At 36.0% G+C, this 25,710-nt stretch overlaps 1 protein-coding gene across 5 annotated transcripts in view; it reads left to right on the top strand.

The window, feature by feature from the left end:
- Nucleotides 1-25,710, top strand: part of CBLB (Cbl proto-oncogene B) — a 222,142-nt gene that overhangs the window by 5,670 nt on the left and 190,762 nt on the right. For all 5 annotated transcript variants that reach the window (XR_014302290.1, XR_014302291.1, XM_082696877.1 and 2 more), the window contains exon 3: nucleotides 9,139-9,389. Coding sequence is in view for 3 of the 5 variants with exons in the window: in XM_082696877.1 (XP_082553003.1) it covers nucleotides 9,139-9,389 (251 nt within the window). In the remaining 2 variants the exon portion in view is untranslated. The remainder of the gene's footprint in view (nucleotides 1-9,138; nucleotides 9,390-25,710) is intronic.

The following is a 25,710-nucleotide window of genomic DNA, read 5'->3' as shown; positions in this document are numbered from 1 at the left end:
GTACCTGCCTACGTTTTGTCTTGTTGTCCTTGTCATTTATTTGAAATTACATTATTGAAAGACTTTTAAAAGCATTTAAAAAGTGATGATGCCAAATAGCCTTTTCCTGCCTTTTCCCCTCAGTACACTCAGTACATTTGTCAAGCTGGAGTGTAATTCATTCTCCATCTTTATACTTTTACTGCAACTATAATTTATTTTAAAGGTTGTCAATCAGAGATGCTTGGAATATATGCAGCTATTTTAACAAATAATAGTCGATATTCTTTTCTGAGATGAATTCCTTATACCTCTGAAAAATATTATATGTGGGATAAAGCATAGGCTTTGGATGCCTCTTGTTTATGTTTGTTGGGTTTATGTTTGTTTATGTTTGTTGGGTTTGTTGCGATATCACTATCCTTGGGCCCTTGGAATAGGGAATATCATTTATTTGAATCATTCTTCATGTATTTCCTTTTCTTTAGTGAAGTTCTTCCATGTTAGCAGAATCATGGGCACTTTTAGACTTGGGTAGATGATAACACATTAAGTGTCTGAACAGTTTTGCTTAATACTGAGATTTTGAGCTCTTGTGCTTGGCTAAGTGGAGTGATTCCAAAGTTTGCTCCTTTCCCCTTTTAGGGAAAATTTTTTATAAAATAAAAGATTAAAAGAATCCTACCAAGTTATCTTAGTTTATCCTTGTGACTTAGGACACGCATTTAACAGAAGCCTTAATAAGTTAGTCATGTTTTCAACTCTCATAAAATCTTTACCATTCAGGTTTTAAATCAACTCTTCTTTCTTCAAAGCTGCTTTATACGCTATCTATTGATTTCACCATTCATTTATCAAATTCCATCTGGAAAGATAGAGGTTTGTAAACACCCATTCCATTCTATGTAGTAGAGTGTGTTCTGCATACTCTAGAATGCGATAAGGCTGTAATGGGATATAAATAAAGTGCTGTGACGTAGGATATGGTTGGGGAGGATATGCTTGTGGGGGCTGAGGGGTTGATCAGGAATGCAGCTGGTAGAGGTGTTATCCAGCTACTCTTTCAAGGATGTTTTGGATTCCACTGAGGTGTAGTATACAACAGGCTGAAGGAATGTGGGTAGAGGGAGATTGTTGAGAAGTTAAGTTAGAGAAAGATGAAGACGATTTCTGCTCTTTCAAGGAGTTTGGACTTTATTTGGTAGAAGAGAAGTGTTATTATCTTTGAGTAGAGTGTGAAAAACAGCCAAGGCTGTGCTGTGGTCGATTATTCTCTTGACTCTACAAAGCATAGATTAAGAGAAAAGAAACTTTAAAGTAGGAGTAGTGATCAAGAAGAATTAAAACAGACTGGGCAAGAAATAATGAAGGGCTGAACTGAGGGCTGAACTCCAATTGAGAGTCAATTTAGCAAGCGTAGGTTCAAATGCGGGAGGCTTTTTTTTTTTTTTAAGATTTTATTTATTTGATGCAGAGAGACACAGTGAGAGAAAGAGCACAAGCAGGAGGGGGAGTGGGAAAGGGAGAAGCAGGCTTCATGTGGGGCTTGATCCCAGGACTCTGGAATCAGGACTAGAGAGGAAGGCAGACACTTAACAACCGAGGCATGAAGGCGCCCTGTTGGGGGCATTTTGGAGGTAAAATTTACAGGTGCGGGTGACCCTTTAGAGATAGAGGATGAAAGAGATGGTGGTGAAGTGAAAGTGACTCGAGGTTTTTAGCCTGAAGGCGGTGATGCTTTAAATGAGATAAGGAACATAGTAAGAAAAAGAGGAAGCTTGGGAGCTGGTGCATAAGTTTGTTTTGGGCCATGTTGAGTTTGACATGCCAGAGCGAAATCCATTTTGAAATCAGAAAGTTGAATGTGCAGTTAAAGAGAGAAGTTGAAACTGAGGACATATGTTTGGTAGATATGCCCACAGAGGTAGTATTTCCAGCTGTAGACCAGTAAGAGATTTGCAATGTAGAGTAGAAGATGGGAGTTAGAGAAAAAGTCAGAGATTGGCATTTTGTCTGTGTATGGGGTTGTAGTTACAATTAGATTGCAGAGAAGGAGAGAGAATCCTGCAAAAAACAGCGATGCGAGAGGTAGGAAAAGAATTAGGGCAGATTGATTTCTTGGGTAGAGACAGCTTCAATTAAGGAGATAGTTTCCAATTCTCAGAAAACCAAATTCAAGTCCAAGTGGAGAAAAGCAAGCAGGATGAAAATTTAAGAAGTCGCTGAATTTCATGAAGAGAGGCCAATCGTTGACCTTTCAGAATAGTTTCATTTACGTGATGGGGCTAGATTAAAAAGAATGTGTGGGTAACTTAACAGTTGTTCTCTAAGTGACAACTGGTGAAAAGGAAGAAAGTTCTGAGAGATAGCTTGAGGGTTTGAGCAGAGCATAACTTTGTGTGTGTGTGGAGAGGTGTATAGATTGAGGAGCGAGGTATGTAGATAGGGAGTGATTTAAAATGTAAAGGTAGAAGAAGTAATTAATAAAGTGTCATCCTAGATTACAATGTGGGAGGAAAAGTCTAAGTACAAGTCGAAGAGTAAACCTTGGTAGATAACTAATTGCTACTTATATAAGAGGGAAGTAAGAAAATCTACAGAGTTTTGAGAGAATTTGTAAATTTTATTTTGGGTTGTAAGGAAGTGATTTAAGGAATAACATTTATAATGTTCAAACCACGTCTTAAAATTGTACATTGTAGAATAAACAATATACATTTTAATCAGTCTTCTAGCAGTTAAGTGGACAAATAAGTAAAACATGGAGATGGAAGTAAGTTCTTATCCTGTGTATTTAGCTCATTTTAGAAACATGCTGTGACTTAAATGATGTCAGGATACTATTTTTACCTACTCTGCTTGGGCATATGGGGAAGTTGGTTTTTTGTTGTCATTGCTTTTGTTATTGTTTAGCATTTTTTAGTTGCTGATATTTTCCGAGTAATGAAGGAAGCATTTTGAATATAACTGACCAAATTTTTAGCACTTTAGCATACAAATATTTAAATAATTGTTAAGCTCACTCATGCTATCTTCCAATAGCAATGAACAAAAATAGTTATTAAACTAAATGTTCTGCCTGTTCAGATACTGCATCAGCTGAGTACTGCTGATTATTAATTCTGTATTGGGAGTACCAGCCTGGGCTTATTACCGTTTGCTGCTTTCCTGCACAAAACACTCCAGACTTTTACAGAGCTGCAGGTAGTATGAAGAACTTCAGGAGCTGAAAGAACTCTTAGCCATCCGCAACAGAGCAGTCAGTGCCCTTGGTCTGATTCTCATATGTAGGCAAAATCTGCAGTTTACCATGATGTGGTATAATATAAAATACAGAAGGAAAAGATGTACTAAGAAGGACTGAGTCCCAGCTGTGTGCTATGTACCGTGCAGGTCACTTTACATTTCCTCTTCTGAGAATCATAACATCCTGAGTTTTCTGGAAGAAGAAACTGGCCCACTGTTGGAAAACTAATAAATGGTAGCACCAAATCTTAGGTTTGATTGACTCTAGCATCTGTGTTCATAGTATGAAGATTCAAGTACTCCATTCCATGAAATAATATGATTCTTCCTCTTCCCATGAGAAGGAAATCAAAAGGCTCTTTACCTTCTAATATTTGATATGATCAAATTCTTCTTGAAACTTTGTATTCACTTAGGTTTATTCACTATAGGTATGGTTTTCCTATTTGTAGTATTCTCTTCTGAGAAGTTCTTTGTTCCTTTCCTCCTTCTACACCTTCTTTCCGCCATCAAGTATTTATTTTGCATCTACCATATGCAAAATTCTACACAGACAAGTAAGGAAAGGAAACAGACAAGTAAGAGATAAGTCTCCACTTTTGTTATTTTTTTTTTAAATATAATTTTTTATTTTTTATAAACATATATTTTTATCCCCAGGGGTACAGGTCTGTGAATCACCAGGTTTACACACTTCACAGCACTCACCAAAACACATACCCTCCCCAATGTCCATAATACCACCCCCTTCTCCCAAACCCCCTCCCCCCAGCAATCCTCAGTTTGTTTTGTGAGATTAAGAGTCACTTATGGTTTGTCTCCCTGTGGTGATGCAACATGGGGGCTTAAGTGGGTACGAGAAGAATAAATGTTTAGCATTTTTTAATTGCAGTTTTCATTTGGAAGGAAAATAGTGAACAAATGAACACACAATTGATATGAACACACAACTGAAAATTGATATTTTAATTATAGCTAGTCAGTTATTTAATGATGCTTATATTTAAAGACAGCTTTTAAAGAAAGCTTCATTGAAAACCATAAATAATTTGGTAGTTGGCCCAAATCCTACCTTAATTAATAATCAGATTCATAACCAATTTTATATGCTAACCTTGTTTTGCCCAATTAATATTTTATGTAGAGAGAATTTTATATTATTTTTATACTCTTTACATTTTATACTGTATACATGTACATACTTTTATGTACTTAAGATGATTTGCTAAATTAAGATGGGAAGAATTCAAAGAACTCACGGATGCTTTTTTATCATAATAATATCCTTTGTGTAATTGCAATAAGGAACCTCTTAAAACATTTACATGAAGAGAACAGACAAGGGATTCTTTCAAGCTTTTCATACTGTTGTTAAAAATGAGGTATTTCACTTCGTGGGTACATTGCTTGATTTAATATAACTGCATCGTCCATGAAGTGAGGTGTGCTTTATAATGAAAGTCTGTTACAGTCTAGGCACAATTCCTTACTGTTGAAGTTTCCATTTGCTTCAGTAGAATTTCTTTCATACATTTCAGGGGCTGGGGTGAACCTAAGAAATATGTTAGCTGATCTAATACCTCTTTGTTAACTTTTGACTAGAAGTTTTAATTAAGGCACAGCGGGGAAAATCTTTAAATACAGGAGTGTTCCAAGAATAATTAATGGCTTTGAAAATTGTTACAGCACTCACAAATCCTGTGTTTATATTTGTGCCTTTGCTTTGATATAGTCAAATATATATTTAATGTATGTGAATATATAGTATTTATAGTATATGTATAGATTAGACACATATTTTTATGTGTGTGAAATGGTAAAGACATGTATAGAGAGGCCCCTTTAAAGATCTCTAAATAAATTTAAACAAATACAACAGGCAATTGCATAGTGTTAAGGAGAGAGTGCCTGACTTTCAACTCTAGACAGAAGGGTTTTGAGCAGTAAACTCAGCCATGTTCCATGTCTGTGTTTTAGTATTGTTCTGTCAAAAGGAGAGGGTATTGGTCATTGTGATTTCCAAGGTTCTCTTTAGCTCTAAAATCCTTTGACTCAATGACTGTAATGGAATTTGTAGCCTAATTCAGTACTAAGTGTTTTGCCTTTTAGTTCAAGAGTGAAGAGTAACCCTGCTAATGAACCAATCCTTTTATGCACTAGTCGATGCCCTAAAAAGTTTGTTATTGTATAAAATGACTGGAGATTTGTTCTTTTTAAAGCTCTTCTGTATTAGGAACCGCTTGCATTCTAGGGAGCAACTTAGATATTTCTAGATGACATCTAAGTCATTTGAATCTGAACTCGAACCTTGTGGTGAGCTTGATTTTTCTCCTTAACATACTGTTTTTAGAAAAGCAATTTTTCTTTCTCTGGCTTTCGCAGTTCCTTGCACATAGCAGGGACTCAATAAATATTTATTGACTTGAATTTGACCTGCTTAGAAGTCAGTCTTGGTGTAGAGTTACTCGTTTTTGGCAGGAGCTGTCATAAATCACAGAGTTTAATACTAATCCAACTGATGAACTCTACACTCAGCAGCATATCATAGTTCAGCTTGTATGTTACACTCTCCTGAAGGCAGATTTAGAAAACTGTGTGGCCTATAGGAGCCCTGATGAATGGAATCTAGCCCATTTTAAATCTGCCTGTGCTACTCACCTGCAGACTCCCTGTGCCTTCACCTCTTAGAATGACTGCATTGACTCCTTCCTTTCTGCTCTACTTTCTGATACCTCACAAGCCTTTGCCTACCCTTTTGCCTGGAATATTCCTTTTGCAAATGTAGGTATGCCTTTTTTGATACTCATGGCAAGTTATGAGTGAGCTGCTGCTTTTCTCCTCCAGCACTTTGTACTCTCCTCCATTAAAGCCCTTAACGTGTCCTGTAATTCTTTTTTAAGCCATCTGTCTTTTTCACTGGAAGACTCCTTGAGGACAGGTCTGTGATTTATTTCATTCTGAATTCCCTAGGGCCTGAAACAATGCCTGACACATAAACATTTTAGAATTAACAAATGGGTCCTGAAGTTCATGGAAATTTGCAAATGGTGTAAAAATAAAAATGTAAATGAGGTTAGGCAGGGATCATTAATTATATGCCTAATTCTAATTAAGTTGCGATATAGTTAGAAAGAAGATCAGCCTGAGATTCAGAAGATGCAGGCTCTTGTGTTAGATTAATGATTTTTTAATAGTCCCTTAATCTTTGTAGTTCTTCATTTCTTTATCTGAAAATGAATGAATTGGACAGGATCTTTCCAAAGATCCCTTAGAGCAAGAATTACATTGCTCCTAAGTTAATTAGAGAGAACTAGGCCTCTTCTGCCAGACTCCTTGAGGCAGGAAGTATGTTCTAGTCATCTATAATTTCCTGGCAGTAAGCTCAGTACCTGGTATATGGTAGTTATGCAAACAATTGTACCAAATAAAGCAATAAATGCCCAGATAGAATTACAATTTAAATAAAGCAAATGAGAAAAAGCTCACGTAGAGAATAGTAAATTAAAAATCTGTAACACTTCAAATAATCTGTTAAAGAACATTTACTTAGAATGTCTGAAGAAAATACCTGAGAGAATTTTTTTTATCAGTTAAATGTTCACCAGTAGACGAAATTAATTTGAAATTGCCTAGTCTCCTAACTCCAAGTTAATCATTTATCAATCTTTGACATGCTGTACCAAGTTTTATGTTGCTGAGATTAAACTGTGCCTGCTGTAGGTTGTGGCTGGTGATATTTTTGAAATTTGTATATACTTGTGATGCTATCTTACAGTTTTAAGAATTGAAAAACTATATCTTGTTTGGATTTGTCAAATCATTGACATATTTGAGACTTCATCAGTCTTTAGGGCAAAATGAGGTTCTCTGATTATATCAAAGTCCCAAAAGGAGAAAGAAGGTAAAAAGCTTTATTAACCCCTTTAACTATACTTTTCTTGTGATTTGGTGTTATTTAATTAATTATATGGCATCTTCCTATTAAATACTCTTATATTTAATCTTTGCTCGTGCCTTTGGATTATTGATTTGAACACTAGTATATTCAATCATGAAAATAAAGCAGTAATATAATAATATGATTTAAGTGTGTATATGTGTGTGTGTGTGTGTGTGTATGTACTGAAGTATTCTGGAAAATCAACTAAGCCATCCATTTGTCACATCTGTACTATATGCTCGATACTTCTACATTGTATACAATAAAGTAGCATGGTGGAAGATACAATGCCCTCTGTTAACTTGTGAAATGGTTGTCTTAAGGGCTGTTGCTTGATAGTTTTTTTTTTTCCCCCACACCCAAAAACTCATATGGTTATTTCTTAAAGCAAGTGTGTTAGTAAGTGTGAATACTTTTTTCATTTGTTGTTTCCTGGATTTCTTATGTTTGTGGTTCTTGAAATTATTACTGTTCAACTGTTTTCTATTTGGCCCAGCCCTTCTGTGAGCACTCAGGGGTGAATCCATGTTTTGTTGAACTTGAAATTTGGAGGGGTCCTTTTAAAGAAAAATAATACAAAAGTACAAATACAAAATTGGGTATGAAGGTGAATTTTTTAGACTGATAAATAAGACACAAGTTATAAATCTTTAAACATTGATAAATCCACAAACATCAGAAAAATGATCTTGACTCTGTACACTTTATACTTTTCTTCCATTGCCCTGTATGTTTCCAGTCCTGGGTACCTCTGGACACATGGAAATGACCAAATATGACTTGGATCTTCCTGCTCCTATGCTGTGTGCTGCTCCATGGGCCTTGAAGTCTTCCCGAATCCATTCTCTTACTGTGCTTGCTGGCAGCATTTTAGCTAGCTCCAGAAGTGACTGGGCATCTCACATACCTTCTACCAAAGCCACACTCAGTGTATTATTTCCAACTCAGATTCATTTCAGCCAGATTTGAAAAACACCCACAGCAGGAGGTTAAGTGTGATGAAAGGGAAGTCCTACTGGAAAAAGTCAGAAACCTTAGCCAATTGTGTTTAGAGTATCTTGCTCTTGAAAGTGTTACAAAGGATACACGATGAAGGCATCAGAAGAGGACGAGCTCTTAGAGGACCATCAAGCCTGTGCTTCACGGGCTTCTCGGGAAAGCTGCCTTTATGCATGAGCGTGCGCCCTTCCACTCTGGACGCTCCTGTGCAGTGTCTAATGGTTCCATTTAAAAATTGTGTGATTGCGTGGTTCCCTAAACCCTGGTTGGAGGGGTAGGAACAAGATGGGTTAACTGACTTTTTGGGGAAGTTACTCTTAGTTATGCAGGCAGCTCTGCATGCCCCAGTAGTTGGGTGGCACCCGATGGAATGACTTAACCGTTAGGTACCACATGTTTATAGGCACGAGATATAATGTGGGGAGGTGGAAGAGACTTGTTTGGACCTGACACCCATTTACTACTTAATAACTCAGTTATTAAAATTGCACCTCTTTGTTTTATTCTCCTCAGGGTTCAGGAACAAAATACGAAAACATTAATTAAAATCTATGAGAGGTTAGCTGGGAGTTCAGTGTAGTTGGATAATATCTAAACGTGAGACATTGGTTGCAGCAGAAGAGGCCCATTTCCTAATTTTTACTTAAAAAAAGATACTATTAGTGTACGACACTTGAGTTCTATGAAGCCACGAACAACAGGATATTGTAGAAGAGAGAATGAAAACTTTAGAGGGGGAAAGTAAAGGTGTGTCATAGAAAAAAATGAATAGGAGGAGAAGAAAATTGGATTTAATTGTATCCAGAGGAATGCAGATATTTACCAGTTGTTTGTAGATTGGAGATAGTAGTTGTAAATGAAAATTTATATTGTGGAAAATGAAGAAATAGTAGTTTGATATATTTCTTAACTTTTCTGTGAAAGAAATTATTGTGGTTCCTATGAAAATGTTTTATTTTTATCTCTTTTTTTAGGTCAGACTGTGCCAAAATCCCAAGCTTCAGTTGAAAAATAGCCCACCATATATACTTGACATTTTACCTGATACATATCAGCATTTGCGACTTATATTGAGTAAATATGATGACAACCAGAAACTCGCCCAACTCAGCGAGAATGAATATTTTAAAATCTATATTGATAGTCTAATGAAAAAGTCAAAGCGGGCAATAAGACTCTTTAAAGAAGGCAAGGAGCGGATGTATGAAGAACAGTCACAGGACAGGTAAGAATGTTTCAGCTTTTATTGTTTTTAATGGTAAGCTCATAATTTCCATGGCTTTTGGCTTCACAGCATAAATGTCACCGTATCTTTGTTTCAGAAGAAATACTGCATTTGTATATTTGCTTTTCATGTTACTTAAACCTTGTAGTTTTACTTAATTTTTTTTTGTGATAATAGCTACTTCATGAGACTCTGGTTTTTCTTAAACTTTCATTTTTAGAGTGGTTTTAGGTTTACAGTAAACTTACTCCAAAGTACAAAGTTCTCATCTACCGCCCTCTTATTAGTATCTTGCATGGTATGATACATTGATAAACCAATATTAATATGGTATTATTAACTAAAGCTCAGACTTTACATTAGCATTCACTCTTTCTGTGGGTTTTAACAAAATATATGACGTCGTGTATCTACCATTACAGTATCATATAGAATAATTTCACTGCCTTAGAAATACCCTGTGCTCTTGCCTATTTGTTGCCCCTCTACTCCCCCACCTCCATCCCACAACTTCTGAATCCCTGGCAACCACTTATCTTTTTACTCTCTTTATAGTTTTTCCTTTTTTAGAGTGTCATACAGTTGAAATCATATAATATGTAACTTTTTCAGACTGGCTTCTTTCCCTTGACAGTATGTGTTTAAGGTTCCCCCTTGTCTTTTTGTAGCTTGATACCTCATTTCTTTTTATCACTGAATAATACTCCATTGCATAGAGGTACCGCGGTTTGTTGATCCATTCGTCTGTTGAACGATATCATGGTTGCATCCCAATTTTTGACAGTTATATATAAAACTGCTATAAATATTCATATGCAGGTTTTTATGTGCACATTAGCTCTCAGTTCATTTGAGTAACTACCTAGGAGCATGACTGTCTTATGGTCTTATGGTAAGCCCGTGTTTTAGCTTTGTAAGAACTTCCCTACAGTTTTCCAAACTGGCTATACTGTTTTTGCATTCTCACCAGCGATGAATGAGAATTCCTGTTGCTCTCCATGCACCAGTGTTTGGTATTGGTGGGACTGTCGTTAAGATGCAGTCTTGACTGGATATGTGCATGTCATAGGTGTGGGTGGGAGATGACACGTGATTCTCATGGTTTGACTGTTAAGTGAGAAACTGAACAGGGATGGCAAAGACTGGAGGGATATAAACTGTATCTTCACTTTCCGGCCAGGATTCCAGACTTAGAGACTTCCCTTTAAAGTTTGTTGTCTGGCTATTTCAATGTTACATCTCATGACCTATCTTAAATCAAATGAAGAAAAGTAGTTTTCCATTTCTGGGATATTTTAAGTTTATCTAGCATATTCACTGATAGTGATAGTATATTTAGATTTCTACATTTGAAAACAAATATTAATTAAAATTCATAATATCTTAATATAGGTTAGTTGGATTTTAGTTTAAGACACTTAGTCTTTCCGGATTTTAGTTTCTTTACACATAGGATAACCTCCAAGAAACTGCTAATCTTTCTTTCAGGTCGGAAAAGCTAGCCTCATGTAGTCTGATAAAACATAGGGTTGTATAATAGCAAATTCAGTTATCTAGGTGTATAGACTCTGAACTTGTCTGTAAATAACAGCCAAACAAATACCCAGAGTGAGTAAAACCATAAAAATCAAACATTAAAAAGTCCTTTGCCAAGATGTAAAATGGCATAAATGTTTGCTTATTTATAATTTGTTCTCTAAATTAGTGATGAACTCTATAATCATAAATGTCTACCCAATTATAACTATAGGCTCCTCATTTAATATACTTGGATCACAGTGTACACATCTTGTAGGTGGTGAATCTTTCAGTTGCCTTTTAGTTTTAAAGCTCTTAGATTCTCCAGGACTGCCAAGAGGAATGTGAATCACCACATGGTATCAGAAGCAAAGTAGAGAAATATCATAGTGATTATTTCTTCTTACAGTTCTTTCAAGAATGACCCAGGTTATGGGGAGGCCAGCTGTTTATGTTTGAAACTATATTTTTACTTTGTAGTTCTACCAGTGATTTAATAAAATCAGGTTGTTTTATGACTGTATTTATACTTCTTATTTAAATTTAGTAGCCCTGAAATTCTTTATGAACCAGCAAAAACATCCATTTAATTTCACTTATTAGGACATCAAGTTAGTGAGAAGGCATTTAGTTTCTCAGTATTTTCATTGGATGTAGTCATATATGATGTGATAAGCTTGTGGCCCACTTTAATGACTTCTTTAGAAACCTAAAACATTTTCTAACCCAGTCGATGTGATTACCATTTATATATTTTGATATTTTTGGCTTTTTACGTGGGAGCATATATGAGGGAATCTCTATAAATGTTGGTTGCTTGTGGTAGATTCCCACAGATGATGATAGATTGCATGCATAATGCTGATCGATCATGTTGAGTTGACTCTATAAATTCTGTGTTTTACGTGTCTGAGTAAATTTTGTCACTCTCCTAAATTCAACTGTAAGACAAAGTTTATTAGTTTCTGTGCTGGTATAGCATATTCCTAAATGAATTTTACCATCATCCATGTTCATTTTCTGATAGTGTTCTGTGACCAGCTCTTTTTATGTGGAACTTACATTTGATACATGTTTAATCAGAATTCATAATAATGGACCATTCTTGCTATGCCATAACAAGGACATAGATTTTGATTTATGTTTCTTTTGGTGGTAATATGTTTTTACACATTCACTTTTAGGATTTTAAATGCAAGCTGAGGCTAAAGTGTGCCATTATACATGGAACTCTGGGACCTTTTGCTCTATAGAAAATAAAAGAAACTTCTTAGAATATTCTTATGGTGGGCAACAAAGTATTCTGTTTGGTAGAATGAGCTTTATAGAACATGGATGATGCACTGATTGCTGGGAATATTATAAAGTTTTTCCATGGGGGGCCAGAGCAGCTCAATCTACTGAGCCACCCAGGTGTCCCTATAGCCTGAATTTTTAAAGCGATTTCACAGAAATGTGACAAATATCATAAATAGAAGAATAAATGAAAAAAATATAGCAATGGCATGCAATGTATTTTTTGTGTATAGGTGGGAGGTAGAAATATAGATGGATTTATTTGCTAGTGAGATAGATATCATCATGGGCACTGTGAAAACTTCCTTGAGGACGGGTGGAATGATGATTTCTGGTGAGAGGCGGCTGCATGCCTTGCTGGACTTTCACAGTGAACCTTTTCTTTAGTATCACTTCTCCCAAGGTTGGTTTTTTGATTTTTTTTTTCTTTCTCTTCTCCCTCCTACAAACAATTGAACCTCACACTGAGTTAGTGGTCTCCAGCTGAATGCCTAAACCATTCTGAGCTGCTCTTTTGGGGAAGAGTAGTTCAGCGATTTCTGGCACACAGAAAGTTTTCGTGCGTATGTATGGGGTTGAATCTGGGGGTCATGTAGAGAAGGGAGAATTTGTAGTTTCAAGGCACGGAAGAGAGGTGAAACTTTCTATCACCTGGCTTAAATTTTTAGTGGCAAGAGTCGGAATGAGTGTGAAGGTAGTTATTGCTAACAAATGTAGAATTGACAGGGGGGGGCCTTTCTTCAGAGATTCGGTTTCATCAGTTGACCGTTTCAATGGTGAAATTTACTCTTTCATATAAAAAGTTATGTGATAATCACCTGCTCAGCAAGGCCAGGTTTGGGACACTGTTTTAGAACACCCAGAGGGGATGACCTGAGGATACTCAGATTTTCCATTTTTCAGAGCTGCTTCAGTGAACCAGAGTGCGACAACCTATCTTCCCCTCCCACACTCTGGTTTACAACCACTGAAACAAAACCAAAAGTCAACTGAGGTGGAAAAATAGCTCTGGGTTTGATGGCCTATCTGTGAAGAAAATAAAGGCTTTAAAAAAAAAAATTCATGCCCAAAAAGTAATACATAGATGCTGTTGTGTTATTGATGTCATTTCAAAGCCGCTGGGCCATTCCTTATGCACATGAATTGTAGAAAATCCTAGTGTGCACAGCTTGTATAATAATATGCATTCCAAGTAAGAATTTTTTTTTTAAGTATTTCAACATAGAAAAATTAGTCCTGGAAGATGCTAGTCTTTATTTAAAATCATTCAGAAGTATCAGGCAAAAATCTTTCTCTCCACTCACCATTTGATTGAACAAAGAAGAATGTATTACCTGCTATATTAATAAAGTGCTTTTCCCTCTAAAGGACTACAAATCACTATGCTCGCTATTTATACCTGTGCTATAACTTATGAGAGAGTGTACTAAGAACCTTTGGAACTGATATTTTAAAGATACATGGTTAAGTTAAAAAGTTGAATCAAAAAGTGTCAGCAACAACGCTAACAGGAGCAACAAAAAGACAAAACTGCAAGCAAGCCTATTTAGCTTTCTTCATACCCCATATGCCAACGTGGCTTTGGCTAAATAATAGATAATTAATAGATAGATAATTAGATAGATAATTAATTTGTATAAATGCAAATTCAGTTGATTGCATTGGTCATGGAAGTAGTCATGAAATTCCTCTGGGTTTTCAGTTTAATCGTAAAGAGATCTACCTGTATGCACAATTTGGGCTTCACGTAATAGTTTTCATTATTACTAGAATTCTCAGGTTAATGGCCTTGTTTAAAATGCCACATTAAGTTCTATGTTTTCTCATAGGCAGCTCTGTATGTTGCGAGAAGGAGATAAGGAAAGAAGTAACTTTGAATGGTCTGATGCCATTTCTGCTCCAAGTGTGCTTTGTAGCCTTGGTTGGTTTCTTGACTACAATCTATGTTTTTTCAGTCTTTAAATTATTTTCTGGATGGCCACAGTATTTTTTGGTTCAGACGTTTCAACATCATCAACAAAGATGCAGTTTGTTTCAAACTAAAGGCTACTGTTGCTGTATCAGTCTATTAAATAATTTTTCAAATCCAGTAGTAGTTTCTAGTAAAAGTGCTGTTTTTATAATTATAATAATCATTTTCAGGAGAATTAGTCTTAGGGAAGTTATGTCTTCCTTTATAAATATTTTCTACAGTATGTTTCATATATTTTATGAAATATCTATTGTTTATACATGAGAGGGAATGGTTTATACTCTTTTAAGAAAAATCTGACATTAAAAAAAATTAACCTAGTCTTTCTATTTTTCTCCTTTTTGTGTGTGTGTGTGTGAGTGTGGTTTTTTGTTGTTGTTGTTGTTATCAGTGGAAATTATAGTGCTTTTGCATCTCATGAGGACAAGGGACAAGATGCAAGTAGAAAAATATGACTTCTAAATACATCAAAATAGGTTACTGATTTTTTTGAACACAAGTACTTCAGTATAAACATTCAGTTGCCGTTTAATTTTTCAACATTTGCATTTTAAGAAATTTTTTCTTTTTGATGGAAGGTGAGAGGAACTGAAAGATTTATTTTTGATATTTTAAAATAATATGTAACTTGGATTCAGAAGACAAATAGTAGTCAACCCTTTGATTAGCTGTGTCTGCCAGGTAGGAGATGGAATTTTTTTTTTTAGAAAACTTAAACATCTTCCTGAGATTGATTTATCATAAATGACTAGAAATTTTATTTAGTCTTGATAAGAATGCTTTCATTCATATTTTTAAGCATCTGAGAGATATGAATATACTTTTCTAAAGTTTGGAAATGAAGGGGCTTATTTTTTAACACACTTGTGAAATGAGAGACCACAAGAAAGTTAGACAAATGTTTTCAGAGTTAAACAAGGGGAGTCTGTTAGAGTGGGCAGGTGAGAGCTTGAAGAATCTTTGGCTGTTAAGGACTTTATGACTTACTCCATCTATGCTGCTTTTGCTAAGTAGATACAAAGTAATTTTCTTACTGGTTTTCATGTGAGTGAAAAGCGAAAGGGGTTTTGCCAGCAATTTCTTCTCTGGAGTATATTTTTAAAATCTAAAGAAGTTATTAAATACAATTTAAAACTAAATTCATTGTTTTTTAATTTTAAATAAAATGTTTACATTTAATTCATTCTATTTTATTTATTTTTCCCTGCCCTATTTTAATATCAAGCAGCCTCTAAATAACTCCTGATTTATTAGCCTTTAAAAATTTTATTGCAATTTATTTAAGTTCCTTCCAAATCAAATGATATATTATATACATATATTTTGATTTTATAATTGGAGAATTTTTTCTCCCTCCAGTTTAGAGTTTATTAAATGTTTACAAATTCCCGAGAGCAATAAGTATTGTATTATAAGACAGCAAGCCAGCTTACAGGACTCAAGTGAACTTGGCTTTACAGTTGAATACCTTTTATGTTTTTCCGTCTTAAGGCAGCTTATTAAAATTGATGATTTCCTTTCAGTAAATATCTGGTGACATTCAAATTTGGTAATTAAAATCCAGAAGCACTCAAGAAAGAATGCCTGTTTTTAGTTTCATAATAACAGTACTCCCAACAAAGAAGGTTGATGAATGATGTCTTTCAAGCAGCAGATTTGTTATTTAGTTAAAGACAGCTCCTTTGGCAGTTTCTTAAAAAACTAAATTGAAGTCTGTTTATAAAACAGACAAGCTGCAGTAATAATCATATAGCCTGAGGAATGCTTGGAAATCTAGCCCAAGAAGCGCCTTTTTAAATTTTTTTCCCCAGTAATTTAACAAAGTGGAGTTTCTAGGAATCCAAACAGATTAGCATCCAGCACTAATTGGGTAGGTCATAAAATAGTACTCATGTCTGACTATTTTGAAATAAAGTGCTTCAGAAATATTCAGTTTTCTAAATCCATTTTTAGTATTAATCTTTTGTCTCATTAAGCTGACTGTTAGAACATGAGTTCTTGTTTGAATTTGCATTTATACATCAATTGTTTATAGATGTGCTGATTATAGCAGGATACACCTATGAGGGAATTACAGGAAGTACTCAGCAATTCAGATAATAGAGTCGAGGCTGCTTGGTTTGGTGGGACCGTTGAAGAAAAGATATACAGATTTATTACTGAACTGTGAACATGTGATCGTGTGATCCTGTGTAATCAAACATGTGTGAGTATATTAGTCTCCTAGGGTTGCCATAAAAAAATATTACAAGCTGAGTGGCTAGAACAACAGTTTCTGGTATTGAAGTCGATTCTCTCACACTAATGGAGCTTAGAAGTCCAAAATGAAGGTGTCAGCATGGCTTTACTCCTTTCAGCTCTAGGGCAGAAGTTTCTAGGACTCTTTCAGTTTCATCAGCTCCAAGCTTTCCTTGCCTTCTAGCAGCACAACTTTAATTTCTGCCTCAGTCCTCACAGGGTGTTCTCACTGCTCGCGTCCCCATTTCCCTCTTCTTACGGGACGCCAGTCAGACTGGATCAGGGCACAGCCTGATGATCCCATCCTGGCTTTATTACATCCGTAAAGATCCTGTTTCCAAATAAGTTCACATTTAATATAGACTCGAGGCTAAGATTTGTTTTTTAGAGAGAGAGATGGGGTGGAGGGGCAGGGCATGTAGGGGCAGAGGGTGGGGAGAGGGAATCTCAAGCTGACTCCGCACCCAGTGCAAGCCCAACCTTGGGCTTCATCTCATAATGATCGCAACTGAGACAAAATCAGGAGTCAGGCACTCAACCGACTGAACCACCCGGGTGCCCCAAGATTTCAGTATATGTTTTTAAGGAACACAAATCAACAGTGACCAAATAGATGGTAGTATTAAATTTATACTCAGGAGAAGAAAATGGAAACTCATTACAGTATATGTCATGAGAAATATGGAAGACTTTTCCCTATTGAAGATAATGCCAAATAAAACTACTTAAAACATTTTTTTGAAAGACCTGTAGGTCGAATAGTTTTTGTAGTTTTTTTCAGATTTATAATAAAAAGCATGGTGAATTAATTTCTTGATTAATTTTTATGCCTCTATTAAAAACATGGTGTGACTTACACTTTCATCAGTATTTTTATAAGTATTGACATAAATGAATTTATAAGTACCTTATTACAACAAACGTTCTTACTGATTTTAATGTTATCTGTCTCTCTTTAGAAATTATTGCTATAAATTTGTATATTTAATTAAAGGTTATAATATTAATAGCCCTGATTATCACTTGATTAGGAATACCTGTTTTACTCTTTTGTTTTGTGATAAAAACTCTGGAGTATTAATTAAAATAGTTGATTATGACTTACATCATCATTAAATCTGTTTACAAAGTTTTCTGTATTGCAAATTAAAAAAAAAAAGAGGTGCGAGGTGTGCTCTATGTTGGCATAGAGAGGGCTACACTTCACATCCACTTTGTGTCTTTAATATGAAGATACAGAGTTTCGTAAGTATGGATTTCAAATTAAGATTTTGGGGAATCAATTCAAGGATCTTAGCTTAAACAAGAATAATTGTTTCTACAAGTGGCATGTTGAATAGGACAGGGGTCAGCAAACTATAAAACTAGATAGTAAATATTTTACATTTTGCCACATGATCTCTAGCAACTACTCAGCTATGCCTTTATAGTAGGAAAGCAGACATAGACCATATGTAAATAAATCGGCATGGCTATGTTCTTTTTTTTTTTTTTTTTTTTTTTAATTTTTTTATTTATTTGACAGACAGAGATCACAAGTAGGCAGAGAGGCAGGCAGAGAGAGAAGAGGAAGCAGGCTCCCCGCTGAGCAGGGAGCCTGATGCGGGGCTCAATCCCAGGACCCTGGGATCATGACCTGAGCCGAAAGCAGAGGCTTTAACCCACTGAGCCACCCAGGCGCCCCCGGCATGGCTATGTTCTAATAAAACTTTATTTATAAAAGCATGTGGTAGACTAAATTGGCTGTGGGCTGTAGTTTGCCAGTTCTTGGCCCAAAGTATTAAACACATTTTTGGGCAGTAAAATTTTGAAAATGTTTTTTCAACATAACCAAATATGTAAGTTGTATAAATTAAGAATATGTTTGCCTAAAAGTAACAAAACCTGACCAACAGTAGTTTATGAGTGTGGGGATATATTTTTCTCAACAATGCTGTCAGAGAACCAAGGTCTTTCTGACTTTGTAATCTCCTTCCTTAGTTAGGTTTGTCCTCATTCTAGTCACTTCATGGTTGTAAAATTTCTGCTGTGGTTTCATCTTTGTTAAGGCTAGACAGGAAAGAAGGGCAGGGCAGCACCACATATGTCTGTCCTCCCTTTATCATAGATCGAAAAGCTGCTGGGAAGCTTTCCACCTGACTTGCTCCTTCTGGCAGATTTCTCTCAGGCCTTTTTAGGCCTCCGAGTCTCCCCTTGCTACAGAGGTGGCTGGTCTCTTGATATTTTTAAATAGCAGCATTCTTTCATATTAGTGAAAGCCAAGGGAGAAAAGGATTGGGAAAGGGTGTTCAGGCAGTATCTGCTGAAAGAGACAACCCAGCATCCATCATCCATGGACATAATTAATTTAGACATACTTTATAGTGTAACTTGACTTCGGGACTTATTTCTTTAAAATTATGTTGTCAGGAACTAATTTTGAAGGTAATCAGCCTCACCTCATAAATGCTGACAAAGGCCCAAGAATGGTTGGAGAAAAATGACTTTTTAGTAGTCATAGTTATAGCATTAGGCAGACTATCACCATTTGTGCAGGTCCCCGACTCCCATCTCCTGCACGGGCATATAAAGGGGCAGGTGACAATTGTCCATCCGGTGGGTTGCATTAAGAAAGAACCCTGAGCTTGAAGAACCTGGGTCTTTTACAATAGGAGGTAAACTGGCCTAACCTTTGCACTAGAAGGAGACATTGGATATTAAGTCTTGTTTTTGTTCCAGAAGGAGACACTGTTGCTATCATCCAAGGCTGTTTGCCATATAAATGTTTCTGAAAGGATAGTCCCAACCAAAGGGTGTCAGTATCTGTGATCAAAATACATGCAGACATGTGAGAGACCCATGGAGAATTTTATCTTAAAAATATATGTTCATTTCTTTCCTAGAAACCATAATTGTGTCATAAGTTATAAAATTTGAATCTCACTTAAGAATATTATGTTACTATTTCAGATTGTTAGTAAGATCAAAATACTGGGTTCTGCCATATGTAATAATTTATGTTTTATGAAATATCAAATATTTTAAGAATCTCATATATGAAATAATTGTGACATCTGGAAACAATATTGAAAACTTTTTAGAATGACCTTTTTCTATTCTTACTAGCTTTGTAGGAAAATACTATTTAAAAATAAAACAAGGAACAAATTACTAAGTTTCTTCTCAAACTCATTATCCTATAAAAGAAAACCATTTTTTCATTTTTCATTGAGTAGTACCTCTTTTAAACTTCGATTACTATAAACTTAGGTTTAGACACAAATAATTGAAAGCAAATACTTTGCTTTAGTGGTAAGGAAGATTGAAATTATGTTTTAGAAGGAATATGTTATTTATCTTTGTCATCAATGACTGTACCTCAGAGATGGTAGTTAGTATTCCAATTCCCTTTTCTATCTGGAGAAGCTAACTTGTTTGGAGGTTACATGACTTGATGAAAATTGTATATATTTACATGTGATGTATTCTTTTGTTTTTTTAGCATGTGATATATTTCTTTTCTTTCTCTTTTTTTTTTTTTTAAAGATTTTATTTATTTATCAGAGAGGGAGAGGGGGAGAGAGCGAGCACAGGCAGACAGAATGGCAGGCAGAGGCAGAGGGAGAAGCAGGCTCCCTGCTGAGCAAGGAGCCCGATGGGACTCGATTCCAGGACGCTGGGATCATGACCTGAGCCGAAGGCAGCTGCTTAACCAATTGAGCCACCCAGGCGTCCCACATGTGATGTATTTCTAAATGATGTCTTATTACCAAGTTGGCATGAGTGAATCTGCAGCTGTTGGCATCCGAAGGGTATCAGCATTGCAAACCTTTGCACCTTTGTTTCAGGAGAACTCATTTGAACAATTAGCACATTTTATATTTGTGAAAATGAGCTGTTCTCTCATCTTCATTAAATCAGTATTAATCCTGTATGTGAAATGGTCAGTAAATGTGACTTTTACTTTAATAAGACTGCTTATATTTGTTAGTTAAATTCAGGATTGTGTATTTAAAGCTTCATTTCACGTGCTTGTGTGTGTGTGTGTGTGTGTGTGTGTGTGTGAGAGAGAGAGAGAGAGAGAGAGAGAGAAAATGAATGTTGCTTGAGAAAAAAGTGCTGCCAGTGACTTTTTATGCTTTTAGTTTTTCTAGATGAGCAAAGTATTTTTTTTTTCCTTTAGGGAAATTGGAAAATTTACCTCATTTTTTTCTGAAAATAAATTGTTAGCTCATTTTATAGATGCTGCACATACTTCAGTTATATTTGTATAAAGCAGCTGAAGTTTAAAGTTGGTAATTTATCACATTACTTTTTCTACTTTATCAGTATTTGGTCAACTATAGCCTGCGGGTCAAATCTAGTCCTTTTTTCTTTCTGTAAATAAGATTTCAGGAGTACGTGGACATATCCATTCTGTGGCTACAATGGCAGAATTGGGTAGCTGCCACAGAGAATATATGGCTCACAGAGCTGAAAAATTTATTATGTGGGTCTTCAATGAGAATGTTTATTGACCTCTGCACGACTGATATAAATCGCCTATGACATCTTGCAAACTTGACATTTTTTAAAGGAAACATTTTCTTCACTTTTTCTTTTTTCTGCATTTCTGCCCATAATGCTTTATGAACTGCTGGCCATTGTGGTCTTGTAAGGGTAATAAAATAATAATTGCAGGTCGTCAGTAATTGAGGGCTAACATTCTTAGAGACTCCCCATCACCTATCTTGTGTCAGTATTCTGAGGTGTGTAATTTAAAAGTGCATACAATTTAAACTTTTCTTTTTTTTAAAACACAAGATATGTCACTAATGTGTTTGTCAGTGATCTATCTAGTAATTTCCTAGAGTCCATGGACCAGGTGATGTGTCCTAATCTTCTAGAATGATAAAGTGCAGGTCCTTGACTTCGGACAGTACCTCTGTCCTTACCAGCTGGCATCTGAGTATCCACGTTTTTTAAAAGTGCCCTTGCTACTTCTGATGTCGTGCTTGTTCCCTGACTCTCCCTGAATGAAAGTATGTCACCTTCAGTGTGCGGTTACCAGTGCCTCCTGGGAGGGCACAGGGGACGAGGATCCTGGGTCTGTCAGGGCTCTTTGCCCATCACTATACTTCCTTTATCACCGCTGCAGGGCTCCGCTCCCAGCCGTATGTCATTCTGAAGGGTCCCAGGAGAGAGAAGTTTGGTAAAGTCTTTGAAGGAATTTATTGGAAAGAAGGATTGAAATTATCTTTTTACATTATTTTCAGATTGGCCAGTTCACTACCCTGAGAATCTACCTTGGCATGCCAACTCTGTATCTGGCCATTTTCTCCCTCATCCCCTGTTTGTGCAGATCCTTTCTTATTATTAACATAGCTAAAGCCCCCACTTGGTGCCCACCCTCATCAGCTTTTTCTGATGACTTTTGCCAAAATGTCTCTTCTCCTGTGGACATTTTATCAAGGCTTTTCATGTAGCCCTTAAATATTTATTACCAAATATTGCTATCTTTTGTGAAAAATCATTTTGAACATTTCATTACCTAATCCTTAAGGCAAAACTAACTTCTTCTCCTATGTAATCTTTAACAGTATTGCATTGTTGGTAAATGCTCATAAAATATATATATATATTATTTTTTAAAGGGTTTATTTTAGAGAGTGAGAGGGTGTGAATGGGGGGAGGGGCAGGAGGAGAGGGAGAGAGAGAATCTCAAACAGACTATCCCCTAGTGTGGGGCCTGATGCGGAGCTTGATCCCACTGAGATCATGACCTGCGCCAAAATCAGGAGTTGGACATTCAAATGACTGGGCCACCCAGGTGCCCTGGTGCTCATAAAATATAGTATTGCTTTAGAATTACTGTAAGGTTATTTGAAAATCCTGCTTTATTTCTTGACTATGGGCAACAAGGTCCCAGAAACAGGAGAAAGTGAAAACGTCATACTGGAAAGTGTCCAGTGAAGTGTCCAGAGGCTTAGCTTTTAGAATTTGTAGATGAGCTCTGAATATCAATTTCAGATTTAGCAATGAGTGTCATTAGTTTTAGAAGGAAAAAAATGCCTATAAGCATAGTCACACCCTTATTATTTATTGCAAATTATTTGTATTTTGAAACAGTTTTTTAATCTGTGTGTACACAAAATGTCTTTAATGCAGTGACATTTTCTGGATAAAGTTGGTGAAATTACAAAGATTGGAAAGCACTTCTTTAATGGAGTGACCTTGTAGCTACCCTTATTACCTCTAAGATAAAGCCCTTAAAACCCACATCTTCACTATTCTGCCTGTTTCCACAAACTGCTCATGGCAACAAACATGTTTCATGGCTTTCCTATTGACTTATTAGTTCTCCAGCTGAGCTCTTATGAGTGTTTTCACTTCCTCTTATTCTGATTTTCACTTTTCTTCAAAGACTGTTTTGTTTCTGTGCTGTGTTGTATATATGACTCTGAAAACACAGGACTTTTCAGCAACTGGGGAATCCTCCCAAAAAATCTATGCTTTCGACATGAATGGTCCAGTTTCGTTTGTTATGTATCTTGCCAAGAGTCCTTCTTCATTCTCTTCATAGCTTGCTGTGCAGCAGCCGGTGGTTACATCATTTCACGACTCTTCAGAGAGTGTCTCAGTACACGGGCACCAGTTGAAGAAGTCTTTCTATGCCAGTCATCTTGTGTTCTCATGGATGGAATTCTCTGATACATACAAGGATTTTCAAACTTGAAAATTAGTTTTCAGATTTTAGCTAAAATGTTTCTATATTTCTTTAAGTGCCATCTCTTTTTCTCTCCTTTTATTTTACTTTCTGAAAAAAATTTCATTTGTTAATTTGGGAGAGAGAGAGAACATGTAGGGGGGAGGGGTAAAAGGAGAGGGAGAATCTTTTTTTTTTTTTTTTATAAGATCATATTTATCTTTTTGACAGAGAGAGAGTGAGAGAGAGTGCACAAGCAGAGAGAGCAGCAGGCAGTGCGAGATGCGGGCTCCCCGCTGAGCAGGGCACCCAGTGTGGGACTCGATCCCAGAACCCTGGGATCATGATAGATGCTCAACCAACTAAACCACCCAGGCATCTGGGAGAGGGAGAATCTTAAGCACACTCTGTGCTGAGCATGGAGCCTGATGGGGAGCTCGATCTCATGACCTGTGAGATCATGACCTGAGCCAAAACCAAGAAGAAGATGCTCAACTGACTGAGCCACTCAGGTGCCCCTCTTTTTCTTTCCTTTCTCAAAGGGGAGTTTGGATGGTTGAATCTGGTATTCCTGCCATATATGTTACCTTTTTTTTTTTTCTTTTTTTTTCATAAGCGTACTGGCTCTAAGGGACATCTGAGACATTTTGAATTCGTAGAGAGGGCTTTTAAAGAAAGGAATTGCTGTTCTCTTATATCAACCGTGCAGACTCAGAAGCAGACTTGAAAGGAAAACAGAGGCATGTGTGTTCTCACTGTGTGTTATTGTTGCGCCCCCTCACATAGCTGTTAGGGTTTGTCAGCAGTTTGTTTTGACTCACTGTACCAAGGTGGGGGTGGTTTTGTGTGTTTTTGTAAGTTATCTAGTGTGGGATGTCAGTAATCTCAACTGTACCATTTTGATTGGCTATGATCCATCCATTTCTTAGGCCATATTTTAGTTCTGAAACTTGCCCTAAAAATATTTGCCAAATAGTTTTTCTCTTTTTGTAACAAAACCCAATTTTTAGGATGTATACCCTTTTTTTTTTGTTGTTGCTGTTTCACAATGCCTTTGTGATATATTCATGGTATTTTCCCAGACCAGTTTGGGAACTTCCTTGAGTTGTCCTTTTCAATTTATCTTGATAGTTCTTCTTACATAATTATATTTCATTTTATTTAGAATGTCAAGACTGAGAACACATCTAAATCCACATCTCATTTCCTGGGAGGTGGTTTTAGACATATATAAGCACAATAGATTATTTTGATCAGGGATGAGGATGTCTTTGAAGGAGAAGCTGGAGCTCCTGAAATTGATTTGAATGGGTCTTCTGAATTCAGGAACCATTTATAAAGAGAAGGTGGTCTAGGCAGAGACGTCTTGACCCTTTTACTATGTTCTAAGAGATATGGCACTCCAGGAAGTAATGCAACATGATGCCCTTGGTACCTCTTTTCTATGACTCTAAGGTATGGGAGTAAGGCCTGAGGATGAGACACAGAAAGCAAAATGTTTTCTTTTCATCATCACCCAGGGTAACCATTATGTTTAGAGAGCAGCAAAAATGTCTTGCATCCCTGATAACTTTCCATTATGTAACTGCTCTTTGTTTTCTCTGCTATATACGTGACATTATTCCCGGAGCAAGTTAAATTTTTCCCTGTATGCGTTTACCATAAACTGTCATTTATGTGGGATTAAAATAACTAGAATAATTTTAGCATTTTCAGTACTTGACATTTAAGAGAGAGACAGATGGCACGTAAACAAGGTAAGAGTAGGACTTTCTTTGCTGTATTACAATCTCAAACTACTGTAAAGAATTTTAATTAGATGTTATTTTAGGAAGTTTCCAATTCACTGCAGGTCACTGAAGCTTGGACTAAAGCAGAATGTGCACCATGTGTTTTAGTAGACCAGCAATCTACTTCATGTGGCTGAAAGTTGGTCTGGATCTTGTAGGTTATATTTTTATGAGTGTAAAAATTTTACTGGGTCTCAGTGTATCTTAGAGCAAAACTAATTTTCTTCTTAACTTTAAGTACTGTTTGAAACTTCTCATTGGAGCTCAGAATCAAGTGTGTTTGGTTTGAAGATTGAAAATTTTCTTCTGATATCTTTCCTTTTTAGTAAGCTCATTTTTTGTTTTTCTCTGTGGGGATTATTTTTAATTTTCCCACAGCTCTACTGGAAATTTTCTTCACTGTGAGTTAATAGTTGTTACATGTACTTCAAAATTCAGTTTTTCAGTTTTCTAAAAGAATTTCTGTGAAATATGTTCAAAGTCACTATTTGTTTTTTCTTTTTCTTTTTCTTTTTCTTTTTCTTTTTCTTTTTCTTTTTCTTTTTCTTTTTCTTTTTCTTTCCTCAGATAGAAACTAGTTTTAGAACTATTCACGGTATAGGCAAATAAATTTACATGTGAAGGCTTCTCGGGTTATTGTTTGTAAAATTATGTATTTCTCTTTATCTCTGCAAATAATATGAAGTTCTTAAAATAACAGCTGGTTCTCACCATTAAAATACAAAGAAAGAGCCTTGAAATATGACTGGTACCATACGTAGTTCATGGAGGTTAGTAAGTGATATACACAAAAGGCAGACTGTTCTTGAATTGCAAAATGTTGCATAGTTTGTACAGTTACCA

Source organism: Mustela nivalis, assembly GCF_964662115.1.
Source record: "Mustela nivalis genome assembly, chromosome: 1".
In the NCBI taxonomy this organism is placed as follows: Eukaryota; Metazoa; Chordata; class Mammalia; order Carnivora; family Mustelidae; genus Mustela; species Mustela nivalis.
Note: the sequence above shows the minus strand (reverse complement) of the source record. Positions and strands in the feature narration are given on the sequence as shown.